Source organism: Coregonus lavaretus, assembly GCF_964263955.1.
Source record: "Coregonus lavaretus genome assembly, chromosome: 5".
Lineage (NCBI taxonomy): Eukaryota > Metazoa > Chordata > Actinopteri > Salmoniformes > Salmonidae > Coregonus > Coregonus lavaretus.
The window spans coordinates 73373464-73397898 of NC_139992.1; the positions used below are offsets into that span (position 1 = coordinate 73373464).

The window sequence follows — 24435 nt, forward strand, 5'->3', positions numbered from 1 at the left end:
CAGGGGGTTGGACGGAGACATGTTGGGCTGGGGGGAATGGGATGGGGAGTTGGGGGTGTAGGCCTACATCTTTTTCTTTATTTTTCTTTACATGCCAATTTTACTATTACAAAATCCTGTTTGATTAATATGATAATTTCTCTGTATGTATTTTTTACTTTTGTTTTCCTTTTGAGTGGCAGCTTACAGGTACATGTTATATAAAATGAAAATATGATTTGAAATTGATATTGTACCTGTAAACCCCCCAACACATTTAAAAAAAATAGAATATAATTGTTTGAGTCATGGTCATTCGTCTTGAAAATTTACAACAACTGAAGATTTATTTAGAATGTCCAGATTAAAACAACAATTATTTAATCATCCAAATGGCTTTTGCAGATTGTCTTTGACATAGAGCTAAGCATTTCACTCTTGGTGTCTTAAGCTGGTTTGCTGATTAGATAACACGTTTCTACAAACCTCTCAGTCTATACCCCAGCAGGCAGTTTTGCCAAGTTTTACCCTCTGAGATGTATATCACGAAGTAGCACTGCATATCTGAATCTTATCCAAGTAAACCATGGATGCATTCTGTAATCTGTAATGTATGTTTTATATTGTCATTGGACAGATCCATCCTTGGCTGTAGTCTCAGTTTGTAAAAGGTTGGAGTCAGCCTTTCCAATACAGCTGGGGGATTTGGCACAGAGGACCATTAGTGTGTGACAGTGCAGCTGATAGTTTCCTTTCTGTTTCCAATTTGCACATTGCCATAATGTTTTACAATCCCAGTTCCAGCATTCCCCTGGTGTAATGGCGTTTTAAATCCAAGCAGACTTGGGAGGCAGGCATCCATTCCCCTGGCCTGGATTTAGGGTCTCTAGAATAGTAGATAGCACAGTGCAGGATAACGTGAAGTTACCCATGACCATGTTTGTTGGGCTTTATCAAAGTTAATATCTTTCTGTGCACACCGAGTCTATTTAGCATGCGTAGTGGTTACTAACCTCTGTCGTATTGTGAAAAATCACATTGAATTGTTTGCTGGATGTTCTTGAATACAAACAGCAATTTTCTCTCAGTTATATTTCCTATTATCATGGGTCAATTGCATTAAAGCTTAATTAAATTAGCCATACAACTTGAAGGATAAAAAAGTCCTACTCCTTTATGCCATTAAAGGTATTTCTGTTCACTTAACCCTACCACTCAAGTATAGCACATCTCCCTTCCCATAGCCCTTGAAGCTAAACAGACATATTTAGCTAACATATTGTGCTATAACAGTTGTATACACAATGGTGGCTTGTGTGTCAGGAATGCTAACATTTCCCTACTGTCTCACTAGAAAAGTCTGTTCTGGCTAACAGCTAGCAACGTTACTGCAAGGTTCAGCCAATGCATCATACAGAACTCTGACTCTGCATACATGTCTGTACATCTATGTCTTGTTAATCAGATGGATTATTGCTTACAAGTGCTAGATGGGCTTCCCTCGGGTCTATGAATTAGACTCTGAATCCAGTGCCGACGTTTGTACAGACATTTCTTCTTGGCAACCACATTTGGTTAAGATTGAAATTCCCTCATCTTCCCTCGATATTGAAAAGCACATTTGTTCGACCTGAGGGGCATGTGAACATTTGAATTTTGTCTTTTAAACTATGCACCAGCCATGCTGCAACCTCAAAGAATTACCATGCAGTTTTTTATATAGTATTTTGTGGTCTTGATAAGACACAATTCTACAACACTTACATAAAGTGTGCAATCCGTAAGATATCCTGTCCAAACAAAGTGTAAGGGCGACGCTTCTAGATAGTGATTGATATAGTATCCAAGACTTTGTTTTCTGATCCATCTGACAAAGCATTGTGTCCACTGTATGCACTGGGAATTTCAAAATGTAATTGATATGCAAATTACCTTTGTGAATTTGCAAATACAAACAGAGCAATATAAATACTTTTCTCAAAAAGATTGTTCGGACTAGTAAATGCATTTTACTGTTTATATATTTACAATATACAAATACATCAGGACTACATCAAGAGGAACAAATGGCAGTTGTACAAGAAATACGCCTCCAAGTCTGTAACGTCTGAACATATTAGAGATCAGGTGTTTCTTTACTCTCCCCTGTCTCCTCTTGTCATCCTCTGGGATTGTGTTGACCTCGCTACTACCCACACTGGCCAATTTGCACTGAACTGGAGTGCATGTGCATGTTCTGTTTCCATAAATACTGGTGATGGCACAGCACAGTCCACAGCTGCACTAAGGAGCCGATGTGATGTCCGTGGTTGGAAATAATCTCATGAAGGCGCACACTTCCTTTGGGCACATTCGATTGCACTGGATTTAGGTAGAGAGCAGTAAATGGGTGTATATCTACATATTGGAGGGAATGAGTGATGAAAGAGGGATAGAGATAGAGGGATGGTATTGATTGCTGTAATGAGAAAATGTGGATCTGTATTTTAATGGGATTTTTTCCTTTTAACAGATCGATAGCCATTAAAGAGTGCATTGTCTGACATGCCGAAAAAGAAGATGGATGGTTTCGGGTGGTGTTGGATGGTCATCTGTCTCCTACTGTGCACTCCCACTGATGTAAGAATTGGCTCTCTTTACTCTCTCTTTTTCTCTCTTTTTCTTTCTCTCTGTGTCTGTCTGTGTATCTGTCACTTTCTCTGTCCCTCACACACATATACGCTCACACACACATACACACACACACGTTCAGGGCGCAGAGAAATGCTATTTTCATGTCTACTGTCTCATTGTTGGGTTCATACACCATATAAGATAATGTGTATGATAACATTTTTAAAAGGCATGCTCAGTAATATAACGCCACAGTTTGTTGGGAACATCAATTGGTGTTTGTATCATTTTTCATTCTAGTGAATTCTCTGTGCAGAAAATCTCAATAACTTTGGTGAATGTACGTTTATATTGATGAATATTCAATAAGGTGCATGTGAGATTGGCAAGGGGTCAATATGATGGCATATTATACCAGGCAAAAGTTTGGACACACCTACTCATTCAAGGGTTTTTCTTTATTTTTACTATTTGTTTACATTGTAGAATAATAGTGAAGACATCAAAACTATAAAATAACACATATGGAATCATGTAGTAACCAAAAAAGTGTTTAACAAATCAAAATATATTTTATATTTGAGATTCTTCAAATAGCCACCCTTTGCCTTGATGACAGCTTTGCACACTCTTGGCATTCTCTCAACCAGCCACATGAGGTAGTCATCTGGAATGCATTTCAATTAACAGGTGTGCCTTCTTAAAAGTTAATTTGTGGAATTTCCTTCCTTCTTAATGCGTTTGAGCCAATCAGTTGTGTTTTGACAAGGTAGGGGGGGTATACAGAAGATAGCCCTATTTGGTAAAAGACCAAGTCCATATTATGGCAAGAACAGCTAAAATAAGCAAAGAGAAACGACAGTCCATCATTACTGTAAGACATGATGTGAGAGTGTGATTTGATAGAGTCAGGCGCATGAGGGTAAATCACAGAATACAGAGTTTATTCCGTAGTATACAGTTACGCTGGATAGCGTCAACAGTCCAGTGCACAAAACAGGCGCACTGGAACAAATACAGGCACGCGGGGAAAATATACCCCGGCAATACAAAGTACAGGTAGCTCCACCGAGCTACACTCATCTCACACAAAACAATCACCCACAAGGACAAGGGGGCAGAGAGAACACTTATATATGTACTAATGAGGGGAATGTGAACCAGGTATGTGTAATTGACAAGACAAGACAAATGGAATGATGAGATATGGAGTGGCAGTGGCTAGAAGGCCGGTGATGACGAACGCCAAAGCCTCCCCGAACAAGGAGGGGAGGCAGCTTCGGAGGAAGTCATGACACATGAAGGTCGCAAAAACCATCAAGCGCTGTGATGAAACTCATGATGACCTCCACAGGAATGGAAGAGCCAGAGTTACCTCTGCTGCAGAGGATAAGTTCATTAGAGTTACCAGCCTCAGAAATTGCAGCCCAAATAAATACTTCACAGAGTTCAAGTCACAGACAAATCTCAACATCAACTGTTCAGAGGGGACTGTGTGAATCAGGCCTTCATGGTCGAATTGCTGCAAAGAAACCACTACTAAAGGACGCCAATAATAAGAAGAGACCTGCTTGGGCCAAGAAACACGAGCAATGGACATTAGACCGGTGGAAATTTGTCCACCGGTCTAATTGGAGATTTTTGGTTCCAACCGCTGTGTCTTTGTGAGAAGCGGTGTGGGTGAACGGATGATCTCCGCATGTGTAGTTCCCACCGTAAAGCACGGAGGAGGAGGTGTTATGGTGTGGGGGTGCTTTGCTGGTGACTCTGTCTGTGATTTATTTAGAATTCAAGGCACACTTAACCAGAATGGATACCACAGCATTCTGCAGCGATATACCATCCCATCTGGTTTGGGCTTAGTGGGACTATCATTTGTTTTTCAACAGGGCAATGACCCAACACACCTCCAGGCTGTGTAAGGGCTATTTGACCAAGAAGGAGAGTGATGGAGTGCTGCATCTGATGACCTGGCCTCCACAATCCCCCGACCTCAACCCAATTGTGATGGGTTGGGATGAGTCGGACGGCAGAGTGAAGGAAAAGCAGCCAACAGGTGCTCAGCATATGTGGGACCTCCTTCAAGGCTGTTGGAAAAGCAATCCAGGTGAAGCTGGTTGAGAGAATGCCATAGTAAAAAATGAAGAAAAAACATTGAATGAGTAGGTGTGTCCAAACTTTTGACTGATACTGTAGGTCCAGACACTGGTAGGTAAACATGCATTAACTTGTTAATTGATTCTTGTCACTATTGTCCCCATCAATGTATCCCTCTCTGGGGGATTGTGCTGTACAAAAAAAGAGCAGGACAGCCTTAAAGTCATTGAATACAAAGCAGTGTATCCTGCTTTTGAGTCCAGTGGTCACCTAATGATTCAGCAATATGAAATAAGTAAAAAAAAATCCTGCCCACCCAGTACACCCACAATTTTGTTATTTTGGCATGACATTTTGTTAAGACTATTTTGCAATTTATCATTGCCCCATAGTATTTGGGTTCACATTGGGTGGTTTGACATTTCTTTGTACACCATTAACTGTTTAATTTTCCAAGGAGCTCACATGGATTTAAAGGGAGTCGCTCCGCTCTACATTACTGTCTCTTCCTGTGTCCTAAATGAGGATATGGTGACTGAGTATTTTAATCGGTCCCCCATGGAGTTCAAATATAGAACTCAGACACAAACCTGGGTGCAGACACATTTTAAAAATATACTGTGTTGTTTAGCTAGTCGCTTACAGCCAAACGAGTCAACAAACGAATGATAGCGACGACAAACAATCTATATACACTTCAGTTAATATATAGTTTAAGATGACTTCCATCATATTATGACTTCTACACATTTTATTTTGTGATTACCAAAATACTTTGCACCTACATTTCTAAATGAATGTTTATTAATTTCACTTAAGCTTTGCATTTGTATGATTCATATGATTTACTGCTGTTAACTTGATACTGTTCCCTTGGATATTCTATATTTATTCTGTCATGTGATGCCATGTGTTATGTTATCTAATGTGCTGGGTTCTCTTACTTGTAGAACTTTGTTGCGGCTAGCCCAGAGGTGAATGAGACCCAGCAGCACGTACCGTTGAATGTCTACCACGACTTAGGAGTCACGAGGAACAAGATCATGACAGCCCAGTTTGAGTGCTACCAGAAAATCATGAAGGATAACGACCACAACAAAATAGGTAAAATAATCAAAAATGCATGACCTGTGTTCAGGCACCACTGTCATTGGCATAGTGGGTCATGGTAAATTATTATTTGTGTGAGGGAAAGTGAGTGTCTGAATCCCAAATAGGGAAAAGTTGTCTTGTAGCAAAATTTGGTTGCTACATTGACATACATTTTTTTATGTATCTTGTAGAAAATCTGACAACAGTACCACTCATGGTGAATGGCAACATCCTCAGCCGATTAGGTAGAATAACTTGATTATCGAGTGCTTGTGCTCATGCAGAGTTTGAATCCTAAGTGGGTTCGATTCATGTTACACAAGCACTCGAGCTGAGCAACTGATGTCGAACGAGGAGCTCTTTGATAGGGAGAAAAAAAGCTTACGTTTTGTGTAGTCAACGGCTAACAAGGTTTGATAATCCCACCATTCTTATTTGTATCCAGACAATTAACGTTAGCCTATCGGCAGGTGAGGACACAGTGCATCTTAAGTCCACCTGCTTTAATGTGCCTGGCTGTGGGGAGAGAAGAGGTGCTGAGGGACTGCCAATATATCAGTGCTGCAGTAATTTGGTGTCATTTACACAAGGTGCTATAAGCCTCTTATTTGGATGCTAATCCGCTAGCGTTGTGTCTGATTAGCTTTAGGATTGGGCGATATACCATTTATACCTCATACCGGGGTATTTCAAAATACCGACTGTATGATTTTCAATACCGTTTACATGTTTTTTTTATTTATAATAATAAAACAATTATATGTAACTCAGGGCTCCAGCTTTGCATTTGGTTTGCTAACTTGCTAGCTAAGTGGCTAGATGTCAAGATCAACAGCAGAGACATTGAAGCCCGTCCTGAATCAAGATCCCTGGTGCCTAAATTATATATATATTCTTTAAATAGTGCCCCTTGTGTGCACTTCCAGTAATACCGTCTACCCCGGTATGGTACAGAAACAGTATGACGGTATGAAAATCTGGATACCGCCCAACCCTAATTAGCATTCAGTCACACTGGCAATCAGCTAGGGGATGTTCACTTGGAGTCTTGGCTAATTAGCAATCTTATCACACTTATAAATCAGTAGTTAATTTTAGGGTAACCCTACAGGTGTAATACCAACACTTATCTGACTATTCCAACCAAAAGATTTGGAGATATTTGGGGAAGTGTATTTGCCACTTTTCTTTTTATAATGCTTTTAACTTTAGTGTTACAATATGTATTTATTCATGTGTTTGTGTGGGTGGCTGCCACAGTAGGGAGGTATGACACATTTCCTTCAGTAGAAGGACCAATCTTTGCCAGGGAAATGTTTTCTAAAATAACTCTCCCCATCAAGAGCAACCTCTACCTCTTCTATTATTTCAAGCGTTGTTGTCACCACATGCCAGGGGATTTTGAATTTCAATCCAAAGCTTTAAAACACACATCCCACCCTGTTGTCAAAAACAAAGTCTGAAACATCCGACTATTAGATCAAAGTGAAGAAAAGTAAATAGTGTGACAGGCAGGGATATTTTTCTTTTCAAATTCAAACCCAAGAAAGGGCATTTGTATTCCTTTCTGATTCAATGTTGTTTCCTAAAATTGATTTTAGTCAACTGGACTTTTATGGTGGATGGAAGACAGAATCAGGAAGCAGTTCTGTATTTAGAAATCAGTCTGATGTGAGATGTTTAATTACCTGGGTTTTCCACAGTAATGTCTCATTGCCACCATACAATTAGGGGCTTAGTCAGGATAAACAGATGTTCATTCGTTAGTATTGTACATAACAACCTGATATGTAGATAAAAAGCAACAAAGACATTAGCAACAAGATATATCAGAAGGTGTCTCCAATAACTACTGAATATGATGTCAACAAACAACATACAGTGCCTTGAGAAAGTATTCATACCCCTTGACTTATTTCACATTTTGTTGTGTTACAGCCTGAATTCAAAATGGATTAAATAGATTTTTTGTGTCACCCATTTACACATAATACCCCATAATGAAAAAGTGAAAACAGGTTTTTTTTTATGTTTGCAAATGCACTAAAAACATATTATGTGTGATTTACTCAAACATGTTTTGTTTCTCCTCTCAATGCTATTTAATTACTTGCAATCAATGCAACACGAAGCAAAATCAGATCTACTAGTTTGAATTATGTAGGGGGAGTGTGAACCAATAAAGCTAATTCATGACGAGTAATGAGTAACAATTCAAACCTTGGGAGAGAAGAATCTTCCAGAAAGAACGCTGGCGCGTTAGCGGAGAAGACAGTACCTAGAATCTTGGTCAAGGTAAGCATGGTGATTGATTTTATTCAACGTTTGTCTGTGTGGTTGTAGTCAATTTGATTTTATTCAACGTTTGTCTGTGTGGTTGTAGTCAGAATTGTAACCAGTAACGTTGTAGTGATTGCTCCATATCCTAATTTTGTGCTCTTGAGTCTGAAACATATTGGCATGGCAGCTAAAGGTAAAATACTATGTTGCTAGCTAGCTTCTATAAACAGTAAAACAGTACTAGGTCAATGATTAACATTTTGCAAGGAGGTGAAGTTAGTTGGCGAAACACCATGATATTTACCTATTGGTCAAGAACTTCGAATTTACCAAGCCAATAACTAATTAAGGTTTGCTGAGGAGTGCACACCGCTTGAGTTAGCTAACATGCTAGCTAACTAATGTTTTGGTGCATGTGCACGACATTGTCTGCAATCACTTTGCAGCAGCATTTTGTGCAGCATTTTTCTTTTGTTGTAAGGTAAAAGTTAAAAATTGTAAAAGTTAATGTATTTGCATCAAAACATAAAACATTTTTTACATTCTTTTTCATTACATATTTAAGACCTAATGATTATACACCTAATAATATGAGATTGGTGCTTTCATGCTGTTTGCCCATGGCTGCCTCCTTGTTGTAAAATGTGGTGCAAAGGTGACATACAGACTTATTGAAATTAGTTCATTTTAGCACTTGAACAGTGTTACTTTTTATTATGGGTGTCCATTCATTTATCAATAAATGTACAATTATTTGACAAAAAATTTAATAATTCAACGTATGTGCATATGAGTGGATGCATGCATAAATCAATAGATAATTGAATCAAACATTTCATAATGAAAATAATAATAATTTATTGAACAACATTTATATTTACAGGTCCATGATGTTTGCCTACTATACTACATTTGTGCTGCTTTGTCTACCCATTCAAAGGCTATATAGTGTTGGTGAGTACTGTTATCAGATGTTGTTTTAATACCAAATAATTATTCACTCCGAATGTCAGTCTTTAGGTCTTATGGTATTTCTGTTCTCTTTTTTTCAGTGTTGTGGAAATGTAAGGGGTGTTCAGAATTGGTGTCAAGTAGGTCCCAACTTTTGCATCATTACAAGTTAAAGCACCCACATTACAGCTGTACTGTCCATTACCCAGAGGTAAAGTCCACTCAACAGAGGTTACTAAAAATCTCACCAACATGGCAATATTCAGTTGTCATCTATGTGCTTGTAATGATTTAGCATCAGAAAATGATTATTTTGTACACATCAACAGCCATCTCAAGAGTAATGAAACTATCACTTGTATGTTTGTAGGCTGTCATTTTCAGACAAACATTAATGATACCTTTAAATCTCACAAATATCGCAAACATTGCTCTCACACATGGTTGGATTTTAAACCTGGAGTAGTCACAACTTCTTCACCATAAGCAGATTAATCACTTGCAAATAGTCAGGAAGAAGAGTTTGTTGATGATGCCAATGCTTCTTCTGATTTGTATTGTACAGCTAAAGGATTAGCAACTATTATTGAGGAAAGATTTGCAGCTTCTCTACCGAAATTAGAGCATTTGGTCCATGTGCCAAGCTCAGCTTTTGATGAGTTTTTAAGGGAACTCCATCATTTGATTTGTTCCGCACCTGTCCCTTTATCTAGTGACTTTGTTAGTTGCACCTTTCGTCAACATAACCTCCAAGTGGATGAATCGACCATTAAAGAAATTGCTGTTGCAGTTTGTTCTGGTAATGTGCAAAAGTCTATTGAAAAGGGTGGTCGTCTTAGTACTGCTTATCAGTATAAGCAGTATTACAAGGAGAACTAAAGTGTTGTGGAGCCAATTGAATACATACATACTCAATGCTAAAAAGAGACACACTTTCCAGTATGTCCCAATACTGAAGTCATTACAAAAGCTTTTACGTAGAAGACATTGTTGATAAAGTAGTTGAGAGTCATTGGGGACAGCAGGACATTAATATTGGACCATCATATCAATACAAGTCCTACAAATATGGTTCACATTTTGAGGATAACTGTTTTCTCTCTGGAGAAGAGCTAAGGATACTCTTAGGTCTTGCACGGAAGAAACACAAGCTATGTACTGTTTTTTGGGTGTTGGCTAACTTGCCCCATGTGTCTCATTCCTCTTTATCATCCATTTATTTAGCAGTTCTGTGCAAGAGCAATGATGTTAAAACCTATGGTTATGGTACGGTTTTAGAACCTCTTCTACGAGATCTACTAACTCTGGAGGAACTAGGTGTTTATACTAGGTGTATCTGTCAAAGGTACAGTACAGAGTGTAGTGGCTGACAATCTGGGTGCTCACGGCATAGTTGGTTGAGTACTATTGCAGGTTTTTCACAAGAAAGAGTTGTGATATTCAGTTACATGAAGTTGCATCTGGTGCTTTCAGCTTGAGAACAAAATAACTTCATGAGACTCATGTAAAACAAGCTCAAGACACTTGTACAAAAATTTTTGGGGTGAAGAAAGACTGTTTTCACAAGCAACTTCTCTCATTTTAACAATCTTTGGCTATTCTCCAGATCTTGCTCACAATATTTTTGAGGGTATTGTCCCAAACGAGCTGTCTCACTGCTTAGCATTACTTGTATCAAGACGACTTTCTGCATTGGATGACCTGAATATAGCTATTCTGAATTTCCCCTACAAGTGGTCAGACAAGACAAACAGACCTCATGTGTTACCACACAGTTTGTCCAGTAGAAAAACAGTGGGTGGAAACGCTCATGAAAACTGTTGCTTGCTAAGGTTGTTACCATTTTTGATCGGCCCCCTTGTACCTGAAGATGAGCCAGCATGGCTTGTACTTATGGACCTGAAAGACATCATTGAGCTTGTTGTTGCCCCTGTGCATAGTGATGACTCTATTTCTTATCTAGAAAGCAAAATAATTGAGCACAGGGATAATTACAAAGAGTTGTTCCCTGGCGTTAGGCTTCTACTGAAGCATCATTATCTGGAACACTACCCGCAGGTGATTAGGTTTTTTGGTCCTCTTGTAAGGCTATGGACAATGTGGTTTGAAGCCAAACATAGCTTTTTTTTAAGCATGTTATCAAAAACACAAGGTGCTTCAAAAGTGTGCCTCTTTCATTAGCCTCCAAGCATCAGATGATGATTGCTTACCAGTTGAGCTCTCCATATCTTAGCAAGTCTGAACTCGAGGTCTCAACTGTCTCCACTCTCCCAGTGGATTTACTCAAAAATGAAATAGCTGAAGCCATTAGACAGAAGTACCCTGACACACCTGAGGTTCATCTTTCCCAGTGTGTGACAAGTAAGTGCATAGCCTACAGGAAGGGAATGATAGTTGCCCATGAATTAGCAGGTGGATTACCAGAGTTTGGTGAAATTGTTCAAAATTGCATTTAGCATGAGAGTGCGTTTTTCATTGTCAAGGAACTGTGTGGTTGGTACAGAGAACATTAGAGCCTTTGAACTTAGTCCTGCTCCCACAAGAGATGTCACTCTATTGGCACTAAGTGAACTGGCAGACAGTTATCCACTGGTTGACTACATCATTGGATCCGTCCGCATGGTGACTTTGAAATGGCATACAGTGAGGGAAAAAAGTATTTGATCCCCTGCTGATTTTGTACGTTTGCCCACTGACAAAGAAATGATCAGTCAAAATGTTTTATGGTAGGTTTATTTGAACAGTGAGAGACAGAATAACAACCAAAATGTTATAAATTGATTTGCATTTTAATGAGGGAAATAAGTATTTGACCTCCTCTCAATCAAAAAGATTTCTGGCTCCCAGGTGTCTTTTATACAGGTAATGAGCTGAGATTAGGAGCACACTCTTAAAGGGAGTGCTCCTAATCTCAGTTTGTTACCTGTATAAAAGACACCTGTCCACAGAAGCAATCAATCAATCAGATTCCAAACTCTCCACCATGGCCAAGACCAAAGAGCTCTCCAAGGATGTCAGGGACAAGATTGTAGACCTACACAAGGCTGGAAGAAACACAAAAGAACTGTCAATCTCCCTTGGCCTGGGGCTCCATGCAAGATCTCACCTCGTGGAGTTGCAATGATCATGAGAACGGTGAGGAATCAGCCCAGAACTGCACAGGAGGGTCTTGTCAATGATCTCAAGGCAGCTGGGACCATAGTCACCAAGAAAACAATTGGTAACACACTACACCGTGAAGGACTGAAAGCAAGGTCCCCCTGCTCAAGAAAGCACATATACAGGCCCGTCTGAAGTTTGCCAATGAACATCTGAATGATTCAGAGGAGAACTGGGTGAAAGTGTTGTGGTCAGATGAGACCAAAATCGAGCTCTTTGGCATCAACTCAACTTGCCGTGTTTGGAGGAGGAGGAATGCTGCCTATGACCCCAAGAACACCATCCCCACCATCAAACATGGAGGTGGAAACATTATGCTTTGGGGGTGTTTTTCTGCTAAGGGGACAGGACAACTTCACCGCATCAAAGGGACGATGGACGGGGCCATGTACCGTCAAATCTTGGGTGAGAACCTCCTTCCCTCAGCCAGGGCATTGAAAATGGGTCGTGGATGGGTATTCTAGCATGACAATGACCCAAAACACACGGCCAAGGCAACAAAGGAGTGGCTCAAGAAGAAGCACATTAAGGTCCTGGAGTGGCCTAGCCAGTCTCTAGGCCTTAATCCCATAGAAAATCTGTGGAGGGAGCTGTAGGTTCGAGTTGCCAAACGTCAGCCTCGAAACCTTAATGACTTGGAGAAGATCTGCAAAGAGGAGTGGGACATAATCCCTCCTGAGATGTGTACAAACCTGGTAGCCAACTACAAGAAACGTCTGACCTCTGTGATTGCCAACAAGGGTTTTGCCACCAAGTACTAAGTCTAAATTTTTTACATGCGTTTTTCTGGATTTTTTTGTTATTATTCTGTCTCTCACTGTTCAAATAAACCTACCATTAAAATTATAGACTGATCATGTCTTTGTCAGTGGGCAAACGTACAAAATCAGCAGGGGATCAAATACTTTTTTCCCTCACTGTATCCAAAAAGAGGTTAAGTATGTTTAGCACATACTGGTTGAATATCAATTCATATGCATGCCTGCATAATCAGTAGAAAAATACATTTACATTTTAGTCATTTAGCAGACGCTCTTATCCAGAGCGACTTACAGTCAGTGAATACATTTTTTTTTTTTATACTGGCCCCCCGTGGGAATCGAACCCACAACCCTGGCGTTGCAAACGCCATGCTCTATCAACTGAGCTACATCCCTGCCGGCCATTCCCTCCCCTACCCTGGACAACGCTGGGCCAATTGTGCGCCGCCCATGAGTCTCCCGGTCGCGGCCGGCTGCGACAGAGCCTGGATTCGAACCAGGATCTCTAGTGGCACAGTTAGCACTGCGATGCAGTGCCTTAGACCACTGCACCACTCAGGAGCTGATAGATATGAAAACTATATTTCTTACAACTTTCAAATATAATAATGCTATGGACCATGAAGAACAATCCTTGACTGTCATTCTTGTCTGTCTTCTTTGCAGACTAAGAAACAAGATGTAAACTCCTGCAATTATGAAAATCATCCTGATTGATTGGCAGCTGCCAGAGACTGACCTTCCCTTGTGGACTACCTGAATCTGTGACTGACCTTTTGAACGATGTAAAGAAGTAGTGTGGACTTCACGGCAACTTCAGACTTCAGTTCATGGACCCTATTTTTGGAAATTAGTTATTTAACCTGAAGTCAATGGCAGAAGTAGAGGACAAAGGTACTCTTAAAGTTATTGACATGTCAGAGACCCCCACAATTCACTGTGCTGAAACCTCCAGCAGAATCAACACCCCATTCCCGACAACCTCCGCCTTCAATTGTCACCACATCGATGACTCGTCAACACTATCCAGTGGCTCAGTTGATACTGACATACTGTCTTTTCCAGAGTCTACTAGCTCACGGTCCTCTTGGCCTACTTTGTTCTGTGTGCCTAGATTCTCCTATGATGCTGAGATAAAACTTCAGCAGGCCAATTCAGCTTACCTTGAAAGTTGCACTCTACTTGTTCCAGAGCCTAAGTTGAAGTCAGACATACGCAACGGCTTGTTGCAAGAAATTGTCCAGTATAAAGGTTATGCCACTGATGGAGAGATGCAACAGGTTGCAGAGTCTAATCAAGAAGCATCCATGTTTGACTGAGAAGTATTCCTTCACTGGATGTGGCGGATGGAAAAGCAGTTTGAAATACAAACTGGCAAACTACCGCACTCGCCTGAGAAGACTGGGATGTCCAGAGGTGACAAACTCCTTGAAGCACAAACCTGCAGGGAAGTCAAGTGCAGCCTATGGTGTTAAAAAGGCAAAGAGAGCAGAAATGAACTTTTGCCCCACATATCCCTCAGGAGAAACAGAAGAGAGCCTTGAGGACATGCGAAAAGCTCTACTCTCCGATGTGAAGAAAAGGAATAACAGAGAGACAGTGAAGTTCAAAATGGAGAAAACGTTTGCATACAAGAGACATGAAGTTGTCCGTGGTAGAGGACTTCATGGCAAGATGGCCTGCGCTCTTTGAAGTCATTGAGGTAAGTTAGCCATGCTTGTCTTATTGTTGATCTATTAGGTATGTTATCTGGGATTTGGTGAAGGTAGAAGATTATTTTCCCTCAGCTTGCCACATAAGTGAGCCTTATTCAGAGGTATCACCATTTGTGCTGGCTGCCTAGTTATTTATCTTCCTCTAGTTTGCTGCTTGTGTGATCATCTCGTCTATTTTCCTTTCTGGAGTTTTTAATCTAATTTGTTTAATTACTATTTTCAGGTCAATGCTGAGTTTAAGAGAATCACCACAACCCCACTCTAGTCCAAATGTCTTTCTCAACTTGATATACACGTAGATAACCTGCTGAAGTTGTTCCAAAGAAGAGGAGGTCAGCTGGGCAGAAGAATCATATCAATCATGGCACCAATTGCTGATGTAAGAATTCCTTATGCTTCAAAAGACACATTCATATGTGGTTCTAAACCAAAAGTTGACTTCAAAATGAGACATTCTTAAAATAGCAACATAGATGTGGGATGAGAGTGCACCATAAAGGGAGTGTGTGTGTATATGGGTGAAGACCCAGAAAACCTTGTTCAGGAATATGTGGTATGTTAATAGATTGAAGTGTTTCCTTCCTTTTCTTTCTCTTCCACTCCTGTTCCGTGCCACCATCATATTTTGTTTTAATTCAGAATTGTATTATTCAGATTAAAGACTCCATTTCTTTTTTTGTTTGCTTGAATGCTGAATACAGTGATCAAATTGGCTATGTCTCAAATGTAATCTAAATAGAATGGAAATCTTGGTTAGAACCACTTTTAATTTTAGCCTTGTAATAGGCGGTGTTCAAATATTACCAGCAGTTCTTGATTTAGTTGACACTTAAAAGGACTCCAGTCTTGATTTATTTCTGTCTGTATCATGCTCTTGCGCTTCATGAGCTATACATTTTGCAATCTAGAGTCCCTAACTGTAAACACTTCATTGATGAATGATTCATTTTGTATGATTGACAAGTTTTTCCTTTGTGTCTTGTTCAGGGCATGGATGAAGAGTCCACTATGCCAGCCATTGAGTACACTACTGTGGGGATCTACATTATCACAGACCATGCAGTGAGTGAGTTACCAGAGGACACTGGGATTGTCCTTGAAGGCGTCAAGGTGCTGCAGGATCTGGGCAACGTAACATTTGCTGTTGCAATGCTGTTCAGCCTCATGTAAGCCATGAACCTCAGTTACCCTACTGAGCTCCGCCACACCTTTGAAGTCTTTCAGAAGGTTTTTATGGAACTAAATGGGGACAAACTTTCTAACAAAGCTGTTGCATTTAAAAACAGGCTGTTTCAGTGAGCTGTTTTGTTGTGTGTTGTGTTTCAGACTGTATGTTGTGTTTCACACTGTATGTTTGACTTATGTTGAACTTGTTATATTGTTCACAAAAACTCAAAACAGAATGAGCATGTCCAAAGATGGAGCTATCGTGATTTTGTTAGATATTTTGTATGGTGTTTTGAGTAGATGCCCTTAATTGTCTTTGCGGCTTATGGAAAAAGTTCAGTTTCACTTTGTAGTGACTTTTAGTCAATAGAATTAACATGCACAAAAATGTACACATACAGTGGGGAGAACAAGTATGTGATACACTGCCGATTTTGCAGGTTTTCCTACTTACAAAGCATGTAGAGGTCTGTAATTTTTATCATAGGTACACTTCAACTGTGAGAGTCGGAATCTAAAACAAAAATCCAGAAAATCACATTGTATTAATTTTAAGTAATTAATTTGCATTTTATTGCATGACATAAGTATTTGATACATCAGGAAAGCAGAACTTAATATTTGGTACAGAAACCTTTGTTTGCAATTACAGTGATCATACGTTTCCTGTAGGTCTTGACCAGGTTTGCACACACTGCAGCAGGGATTTTGGCCCACTCCTCCATACAGACCTTCTCCAGATCCTTCAGGTTTCGGGGCTGTCGCTGGCAATACGGACTTTCAGCTCCCTCCAAAGATTTTCTATTGGGTTCAGGTCTGGAGACTGGCTAGGCCACTCCAGGACCTTGAGATGCTTCTTACGGAGCCACTCCTTAGTTGCCCTGGCTGTGTGTTTCGGGTCGTTGTCATGCTGGAAAACCCAGCCACGACCCATCTTCAATGCTCTTACTGAGGGAAGGAGGTTGTTGGCCAAGATCTCGCGATACATGGCCCCATCCATCCTCCCCTCAATACGGTGCAGTCGTCCTGTCCCCTTTGCAGAAAAGCATCCCCAAAGAATGATGTTTCCACCTCCATGCTTCACGGTTGGGATGGTGTTCTTGTGGTTGTACTCATCTTTCTTCTTCCTCCAAACACGGCGAGTGGAGTTTAGACCAAAAAGCTCTATTTTTGTCTCATCAGACCACATGACCTTCTCCCATTCCTCCTCTGGATCATCCAGATGGTCATTTGCAAACTTCAGACGGGCCTGGACATGCGCTGGCTTGAGCAGGGGGACCTTGCGTGCGCTGCAGGATTTTAATCCATGACGGCGTAGTGTGTTACTAATGGTTTTCTTTGAGACTGTGGTCCCAGCTCTCTTCAGGTCATTGACCAGGTCCTGCCGTGTAGTTCTGGGCTGATCCCTTACCTTCCTCATGATCATTGATGCCCCACGAGGTGAGATCTTGCATGGAGCCCCAGACCGAGGGTGATTGACCATCATCTTGAACTTCTTCCATTTTCTAATAATTGCGCCAACAGTTGTTGCCTTCTCACCAAGCTGCTTGCCTATTGTCCTGTAGCCCATCCCAGCCTTGTGCAGGTCTACAATTTTATCCCTGATGTCCTTACACAGCTCTCTGGTCTTGGCCATTGTGGAGAGGTTGGAGTCTGTTTGATTGAGTGTGTGGACAGGTGTCTTTTATACAGGTAACGAGTTCAAACAGGTGCAGTTAATACAGGTAATGAGTGGAGAACATGAGGGCTTCTTAAAGAAAAACAAACAGGTCTGTGAGAGCCGGAATTCTTACTGGTTGGTAGGTGATCAAATACTTATGTCATGCAATAAAATGCAAATTAATTACTTAAAAATCATACAATGTGATTTTCTGGATTTTTGTTTTAGATTCCGTCTCTCGCAGTTGAAGTGTACCTATGATAAAAACTACAGACCTCTACATGCTTTGTAAGTAGGAAAACCTGCAAAATCGGCAGTGTATCAAATACTTGTTCTCCCCACTGTACCTACCTCATTCTTTGTCTATGTTACTCCTTATGAAAAATAACTACCTCATTTTGTAACAAAATGCATTGTTAGGACAAATCTTCTTATTTATTTAATACAGATGTATAGCATTGTGATTTAGAACTGCGCAATTCATTGAACACTGAATCGTTACAAAAAAGACAGTATCATTTTTTAAACACATGCCTTTTGCCTTCTTTGTCACTGACGCAAATGGTCTCTTGCTCCTTGGTTATACATCTTTAGCATAAACTTTTTATTTCCCTATTAATTTGTGTAAATACAAACATTAAGGTAGAAAATGGCAGCATTTAATCTTGTGCTTACATTAATAATTATGTAGAACCTTGTCCAAAACAAAGTTCTACATAATAATGAGTAATATCATCAATAAAATGTTAATTATTAATAATAATAATAACAATAATATGCCATTTAGCAGACGCTTTTATCCAAAGCGACTTACAGTCATGCGTGCATACATTTTTTTTGTGTATGGGTGGTCCCGGGGATCGAACCCACTACCTTGGCGTTACAAGCACCGTGCTCTACCAGGTTAAGTAGTGATCAGGTTTAGGGAACATGATCAAATCCATTTGAAGCTACACATTTCATTCAAATAAAATTAGCTTTACCAAATCATGTTAAATTGATTATATTCCATTACAATGCATTTACTTGAACAATTTATATTTGCTTGACAAAAAGAAAATAAGTAAACTGAAAAAGAATAATTGTGTTTATCTAACATGTTTCATTCATGTGGAACCAATGTACACATTTTAATTAAGTAAATTCAAAGCACCATTTTTTTCAGTGTGTATTGAAAATGAAGAAATATCTCATTTACATAAGTATTCACAACCCTGAGTCAATACTTTGTAGAAGCACCTTTGTCAGCGATTGTGGGTCTTTCTGGCTATGTCTCTAAGAGCTTCACACACCTAGATTGTGCAACATTTGCCCATTATTATCTTCAAAATTCTTCAAGGTCTGTCAAATTGGTTGTTGATCATGGCTAGACAACCATTTTGAAGACTTTCTTTCAAGCAGATTTAAGTAAAAACTGTAAATTTGCCATTGTGTTTTAGGTTATTGTCCTGCTGAAAGGTGAATTAATCTCAGTGTCTGGTGGAAAGCAGACTGAACCAGGTTTTCCTCTGCTTAGGTCTATTCTGTTTCTTTTTTATCCTGAAAAACTCCCCAGTCCTTAACATTTACATTTTAGTCATGTAGCAGACGCTCTTATCCAGAGCGACTTACAGTTAGTGAGTGCATAAATTTTTTATTTTTCATACTGGCCCCCCGTGGGAATCAAACCCACAACCCTGGTGTTGCAAACGCCATGCTCTACCAACTGAACTACATCCCTGCTGGCCATTCCCTCCCCTAGACGACGCTGGGCCAATTGTGCGCCGCCCCATGGGTCTCCCGGTCACGGCCAGCTACGACAGAGCCTGGATTCGAACCAGGATCTCTAGTGGCACAGCTAGCACTGCGATGCAGTGCCTTAGACCACTGCGCCACTCAGGAGATGGCGATTACAAGCATACCCATAACATGAGGTATCCACCACTATGCTTGAAAATATGGAGAGTGGTACTCAGTAATGTGTTGTATTGGATTTGCCCCGAACATAACACTTTGTATTCAGGACAAAAAATGTATTGCTTTGCCACATTTGTTGCAGTATTACTTTAGTGCCTTGTTGCAAACAGGATGCATGTTTTGGAATATTTGTATTCTGTACAGGCTTCCTTCGTTTCACTGTCAATTAGGTTAGTATTGTGGAGTAACTACAATATTGTTGATCCATCCTCAGTTTTCTCCTATAACAGCCATTAAACTCTGTAACTGTTTTAAAGTCACCATTGGCCTCATGGTGTAATCCCTGAGTGGTTTCCTTCCTCTCCAGGAACTGAGTTAGAAAGGACACCTGTATCTTCGTAGTGACTGGGTGTATTGATACACCATCCAAAGTGTAATTAATAACTTCACCATGCTCAAAGGGGTATTTACTGTATACTTTTTTATTTTTACCCATCCAATAGGTTCCCTTCATTGCAACACATTGGAAAATCTCCCTGGTCTTTGTGGTTGAATCTGTGTTTGAAATTCACTGCTTGACTGAGAGACCTTACAGATAATTGTATGTGTGGGGTACAGAGATGAGGCAGTCATTAAAAAAATCATGTAAACACTATTATTGCACACAGTGAGTCCATGCAACTTATTATGTGACTTGTTAAGAAAATTATTCCTCCTGAATTTTATGTAGGCTTGCCAAAACAAAGGGGTTGAATACGTATTGACTCAAGACATTTCAAATTTTCATTTTTAATTCCACTTTGACATTATGGGGTATTGTGTGTAGGCCAGTGACAAAAAATATATAAATGTAATCGATTTTAAATTCAGGCTGTAACACAACAAAATGTGGAAAAGGTCAAGGGGTGTGAATACTTTCTGAAGGCACTGTATGTACTTCCATCGCATATTGATTTAAACTGCGTATTGGCTTGACCTGCTTTGTGTAACAGACAGTGTCAGTGTCCTTACCTCTCAGTGCTTTATTTGAACAGGTTTCTTCTCTGATTGTTTCTATGCTGCAGGTCCAGTGTGTAACCGGACCTGGGATGGGTGGCTGTGCTGGGACGACACAGAGGCAGGCTTCACTTCAGAGCAGCACTGCCCTGACTACTTCCAGGACTTTGACCCCTCAGGTGAGCCCACGAAGTTCCCAATGACATTGGCTAGAGTTCCTGGGGACAGGGGACCCATGTCATTTCAACCCATAACTCCCATCAACAATGCTCAATTAAATGCCCAAAATGTAACTTTTAATCATTCTAGCTATTTCAGATGTGTCATGTGCTGTCCTTTTTAAAAACGTTTTTGCAGATTGTGGCTTCTATCAATGTAATTGTCTGCATCATTTCCAATCTCCCATATATTTTTTTGTAAATATATATTATTAAAAATATATATTTTTATATATTTTCCTTCTTTATTATTTTCCCCTAACCCTACCACCCCTCCCCCAATTGGAGTAAACTAATGGACAATAATACTTAGGTATCCACTTCCATCTTATAAATACTACATACATTTCACGGACAGTATATTTTACATTACCGGTAGTTATCTTTTGTTTGTTTTTAGTCCCAGCCTTCAGCTACCCTTAACCCCTCCCATCTATCTTTGAAGACCATCCAGTGTTTTTCTAGCTGCCATATATTTTTCCATTGTGCTGTGATGTTTCACAAAAGTTCTGAAGCTTTCTATTCTCATAGTTTTCTACAGATTGTAAATTAAAGATAAACACCTTTGCTAAGAGTATTATTATATTACTGATTGATTGACTATGACTTATCAAATCACCCAGCAGTGCTATTTGCAGAGTTAGATCAAAGTAAATGCTGAATTTTTTCAGCCATTCCTGAACCTGCGACCAAAAACAAGCTACATATGGGCAGTACCAAAACAAGTGATCAAATGACTCTCTTCGCAGCTAAATTCAAGCCAATTTTGGTCTTTAATGCAGTGCTGACAGACAAGTTCCTTACCTTCTCCCCTTTCCACTTGTGTCACGACTTCCTCCGAAGCTGCCTCCCCTCCTTGTTCGGGCAGGCTTCAGCGTTCGTCGTCACCAGCCTTCTAGCCACTGCCACTCCATATCTCATCATTCCATTTGTCTTGTCTTGTCAATTACACACACCTGGTTCATATTCTCCTCATTAGTATGTGTTTAAGTGTTCCCTCTGCCCCCTTGTCCTTTTGGGTGATTGTTTCATGTGAGATGAGTGTAGCTCGGTGGAGCTACCTGTACTTTGTATTGCCGGGGTATATTTTCCCTGTGTGCCTGTATTTTTCCAGTGCGCCTGTTTTGCGCACTGGACTGTTGAGTCTATCCAGCGTAACTGTGTACTACGGAATGAACTCTGTATTCTGTGATTTACCCTCTTGTGCCTGACTCTTTCAAATCACACTCTCACAACTTGCCTCCTCCATAATGTTTTTTTAAAATGATCAATTAGTATATTTGAGTTTAACCATAATATTTGTTCTGTCTTTTCTGGTGGATTACACTGAAATTGCAACCAGCTTTCTATTGCTTGTTTTAAAAATAGCGATATTTTGGAGATGATTTCATTTTCAAATAACCGAAAGTGAGAGGTTGTAATCTGAATGAAGGGGAAAAGGCCATTCTTGAACACGGGGTGAGCCATTTTTACTATTCTGCTAGAGAACCAGTTTGGATTTAAGTATAGTTTTTGTATGACTGAAGCCTTTAGTGAGAGGTCCATTGCTTTAATATTTAATCATTTCTGCCCTCCAAATTCATATTCATTATATAAATAGGCCCATTGAATTTAGTCTGGCTTGCTGTTCCAAATAAAGTGGAATATTTTTTGCTCATATAATAAAAAAAACAAGTCATTAGGTGTAGGCAGGGCCATAAGTAAATAGGTAAACTGGGATATGACTAAATCATTTATCAGGGTGATTTTTCCACAAATAGACAGGTGTTGTCCTTTCCATGGTAGTTAAAATCGTATCTATTTTGGCAAACTTTCTATTAAAATATATTGTCGTGAGATTATTTATTTATTTATTTATTTTGGGATATAAATGCCGAGTATGTCCACTTCACCGTTGGACCATTTTATTGGTAAACTACACGATCATGTAAAAGTTGTATTTTTTAGAGATTCAATACGTAATATGGTGCACTTAACATAATTAGGTTTTTATCCAGAGAGGTTAAAGAAATTATCTAGATCCTCTGAGGCTGTGGAGGGATCCAAATTGCGGATTTAAAAGAAAACATGAATCGTCAGCGTACAATGAGACTTTTTTTTTTAAAGCCCTGGATTTCTAGCCCCTTGTTATTATTGTTGGATCTGAATTTAATAGCTAACATTTCAATGGCCATAATTAATAGATATGCCGATAATGGACAGCCTACTATTTTACACCTGGGGTTACTATACATCACTTTAAACCATTGTATAAGAGATTCTCCAAAATTAAAATAGTCCAGGCATTCAAATATAAATTCCAGTTGTACTTTATCAAAGGCCTTTTCAAAGTCAGCTATGAATACCAGGCCTAGTTTCCCAGATTTTTCATTGTGTTCTATTGTTTCCAGTACTTGTCTTAACTTATCGCCAATGTATCGTCTATGTAAAAAACCTGTCTGATTAGGATGAATAATACCCGACAATACCTTTTTTAATTCTATGCGCTATGCATTTTGTTAGGATTTTGGCATCACAACACTGATGTGTAAGGGGTCTCCAGTTTAAGGTGGACTGGATCTTTATATTTACCATCTGGATCCTGTTTCAGTAATAGTCAAATCAGACCTTGCTGAGTGTCTGATAGTCTACAATTTTTATAGGAGTGGTTAAAACATCATAATAACGGACCTTTGAGTACATCGAAAAATATTTGATATACCTCAACTGGTGTGCCATCCAGCCCTGGAGTTTTCCTGGACTTGAAGGCTTTAATTGCATCTAGTAGTTCCTCCTCTGTGTCTTTCTGTATAGCTGTTAATTTTACACTATTAATAGGGGAAAAAATCCTTGCAGTTAACTTCAGTTAGTGGAAATGGAGGAGACTGAAATGAAAACATATGCTTAAAGTACTTTGTTTCTTCTTTCAAAATGTCATTTGGTGAATCATGGATGATTCCATCATTTGTAACAAGTTTCTGTAAATTCTTTTTGGTTCTATTTTTCCCCGTATTCCATCCAGTTCGCTTTATTTTTATAATATATAACACTTGATCTTTTTTGAATAAGTTCCTCCATTTCTTTTTGTTTTTCCTCCAACTTATTCTGTGCCTTCTGTGTCATGTTCTATCTTAGAATACTTCTAAAATTGCAGATTCAGGGTGTTCCAGTTCACTGGTACCAAGTAGATATGCTGTACTAATAAACCACAGGATTTTGTTCTAGCCCAGCACTAGCACATCTGTTTCAAATTATCATCTAATTATGGTCATAAGTCTGGACCACAACCAGTTTTATCTGGTGTGTTAGTGCTGGGCTGGAACAAAAGCCTGCACACCATGTTAAATCAAATCACATTTTATTTGTCACATGCTTTGTAAACAATAGGTGTAGACCAACAATGAAATGCTTACTTACGGGTCCTTTTCCAACAATGCAGGGTTAAAGATTAAAAATAAATATATTGAAATAGTGACATAGTGAATAACGAATAACAATAAAGAGTAAAAATAACATACTGGGAGTACCAGTACCGAGTTGATTTGCAGGGGTATGAGGTAATTGAGGTAGCTATAGGTAGGGGTAAAGTGACTAGGCAACAGGATAGATAATACACAATAGCAGCATCGTAGGTGGTGGCCATCCGTGTAGCTCAGTTGGTCGAGCATGGCGTTTGCAACGCCAGGGTTGTGGGTTCGATTCCCACGGGGGGCCAGTATGAAAAGGTATGCACTCACTAACTGTAAGTCGCTCTGGAAAAGAGCATCTGCTAAATGACTAGAAAGTGAGTGTGTATGTGGCGTCAGTATGCATGTGTTATGTGTGTGTGTGTGTAAGGGGGTGTCAGTGTAAGTATGTGTGACTTTGTGGGT

General features: G+C 39.6%; 1 protein-coding gene across 1 annotated transcript in view; it reads left to right on the top strand.

Annotated features, from left to right (window-relative positions):
* LOC311128876 (calcitonin gene-related peptide type 1 receptor) overlaps positions 1-24435 on the top strand; it is a 53969-nt gene that overhangs the window by 22212 nt on the left and 7322 nt on the right. The window contains exons 2-4 of the mRNA XM_084161096.1: positions 2492-2598; positions 5640-5793; positions 20435-20545. Of these exons, the coding sequence (XP_084017222.1) occupies positions 2524-2598; positions 5640-5793; positions 20435-20545 (340 nt within the window). The 5' untranslated portion in view covers positions 2492-2523. The remainder of the gene's footprint in view (positions 1-2491; positions 2599-5639; positions 5794-20434; positions 20546-24435) is intronic.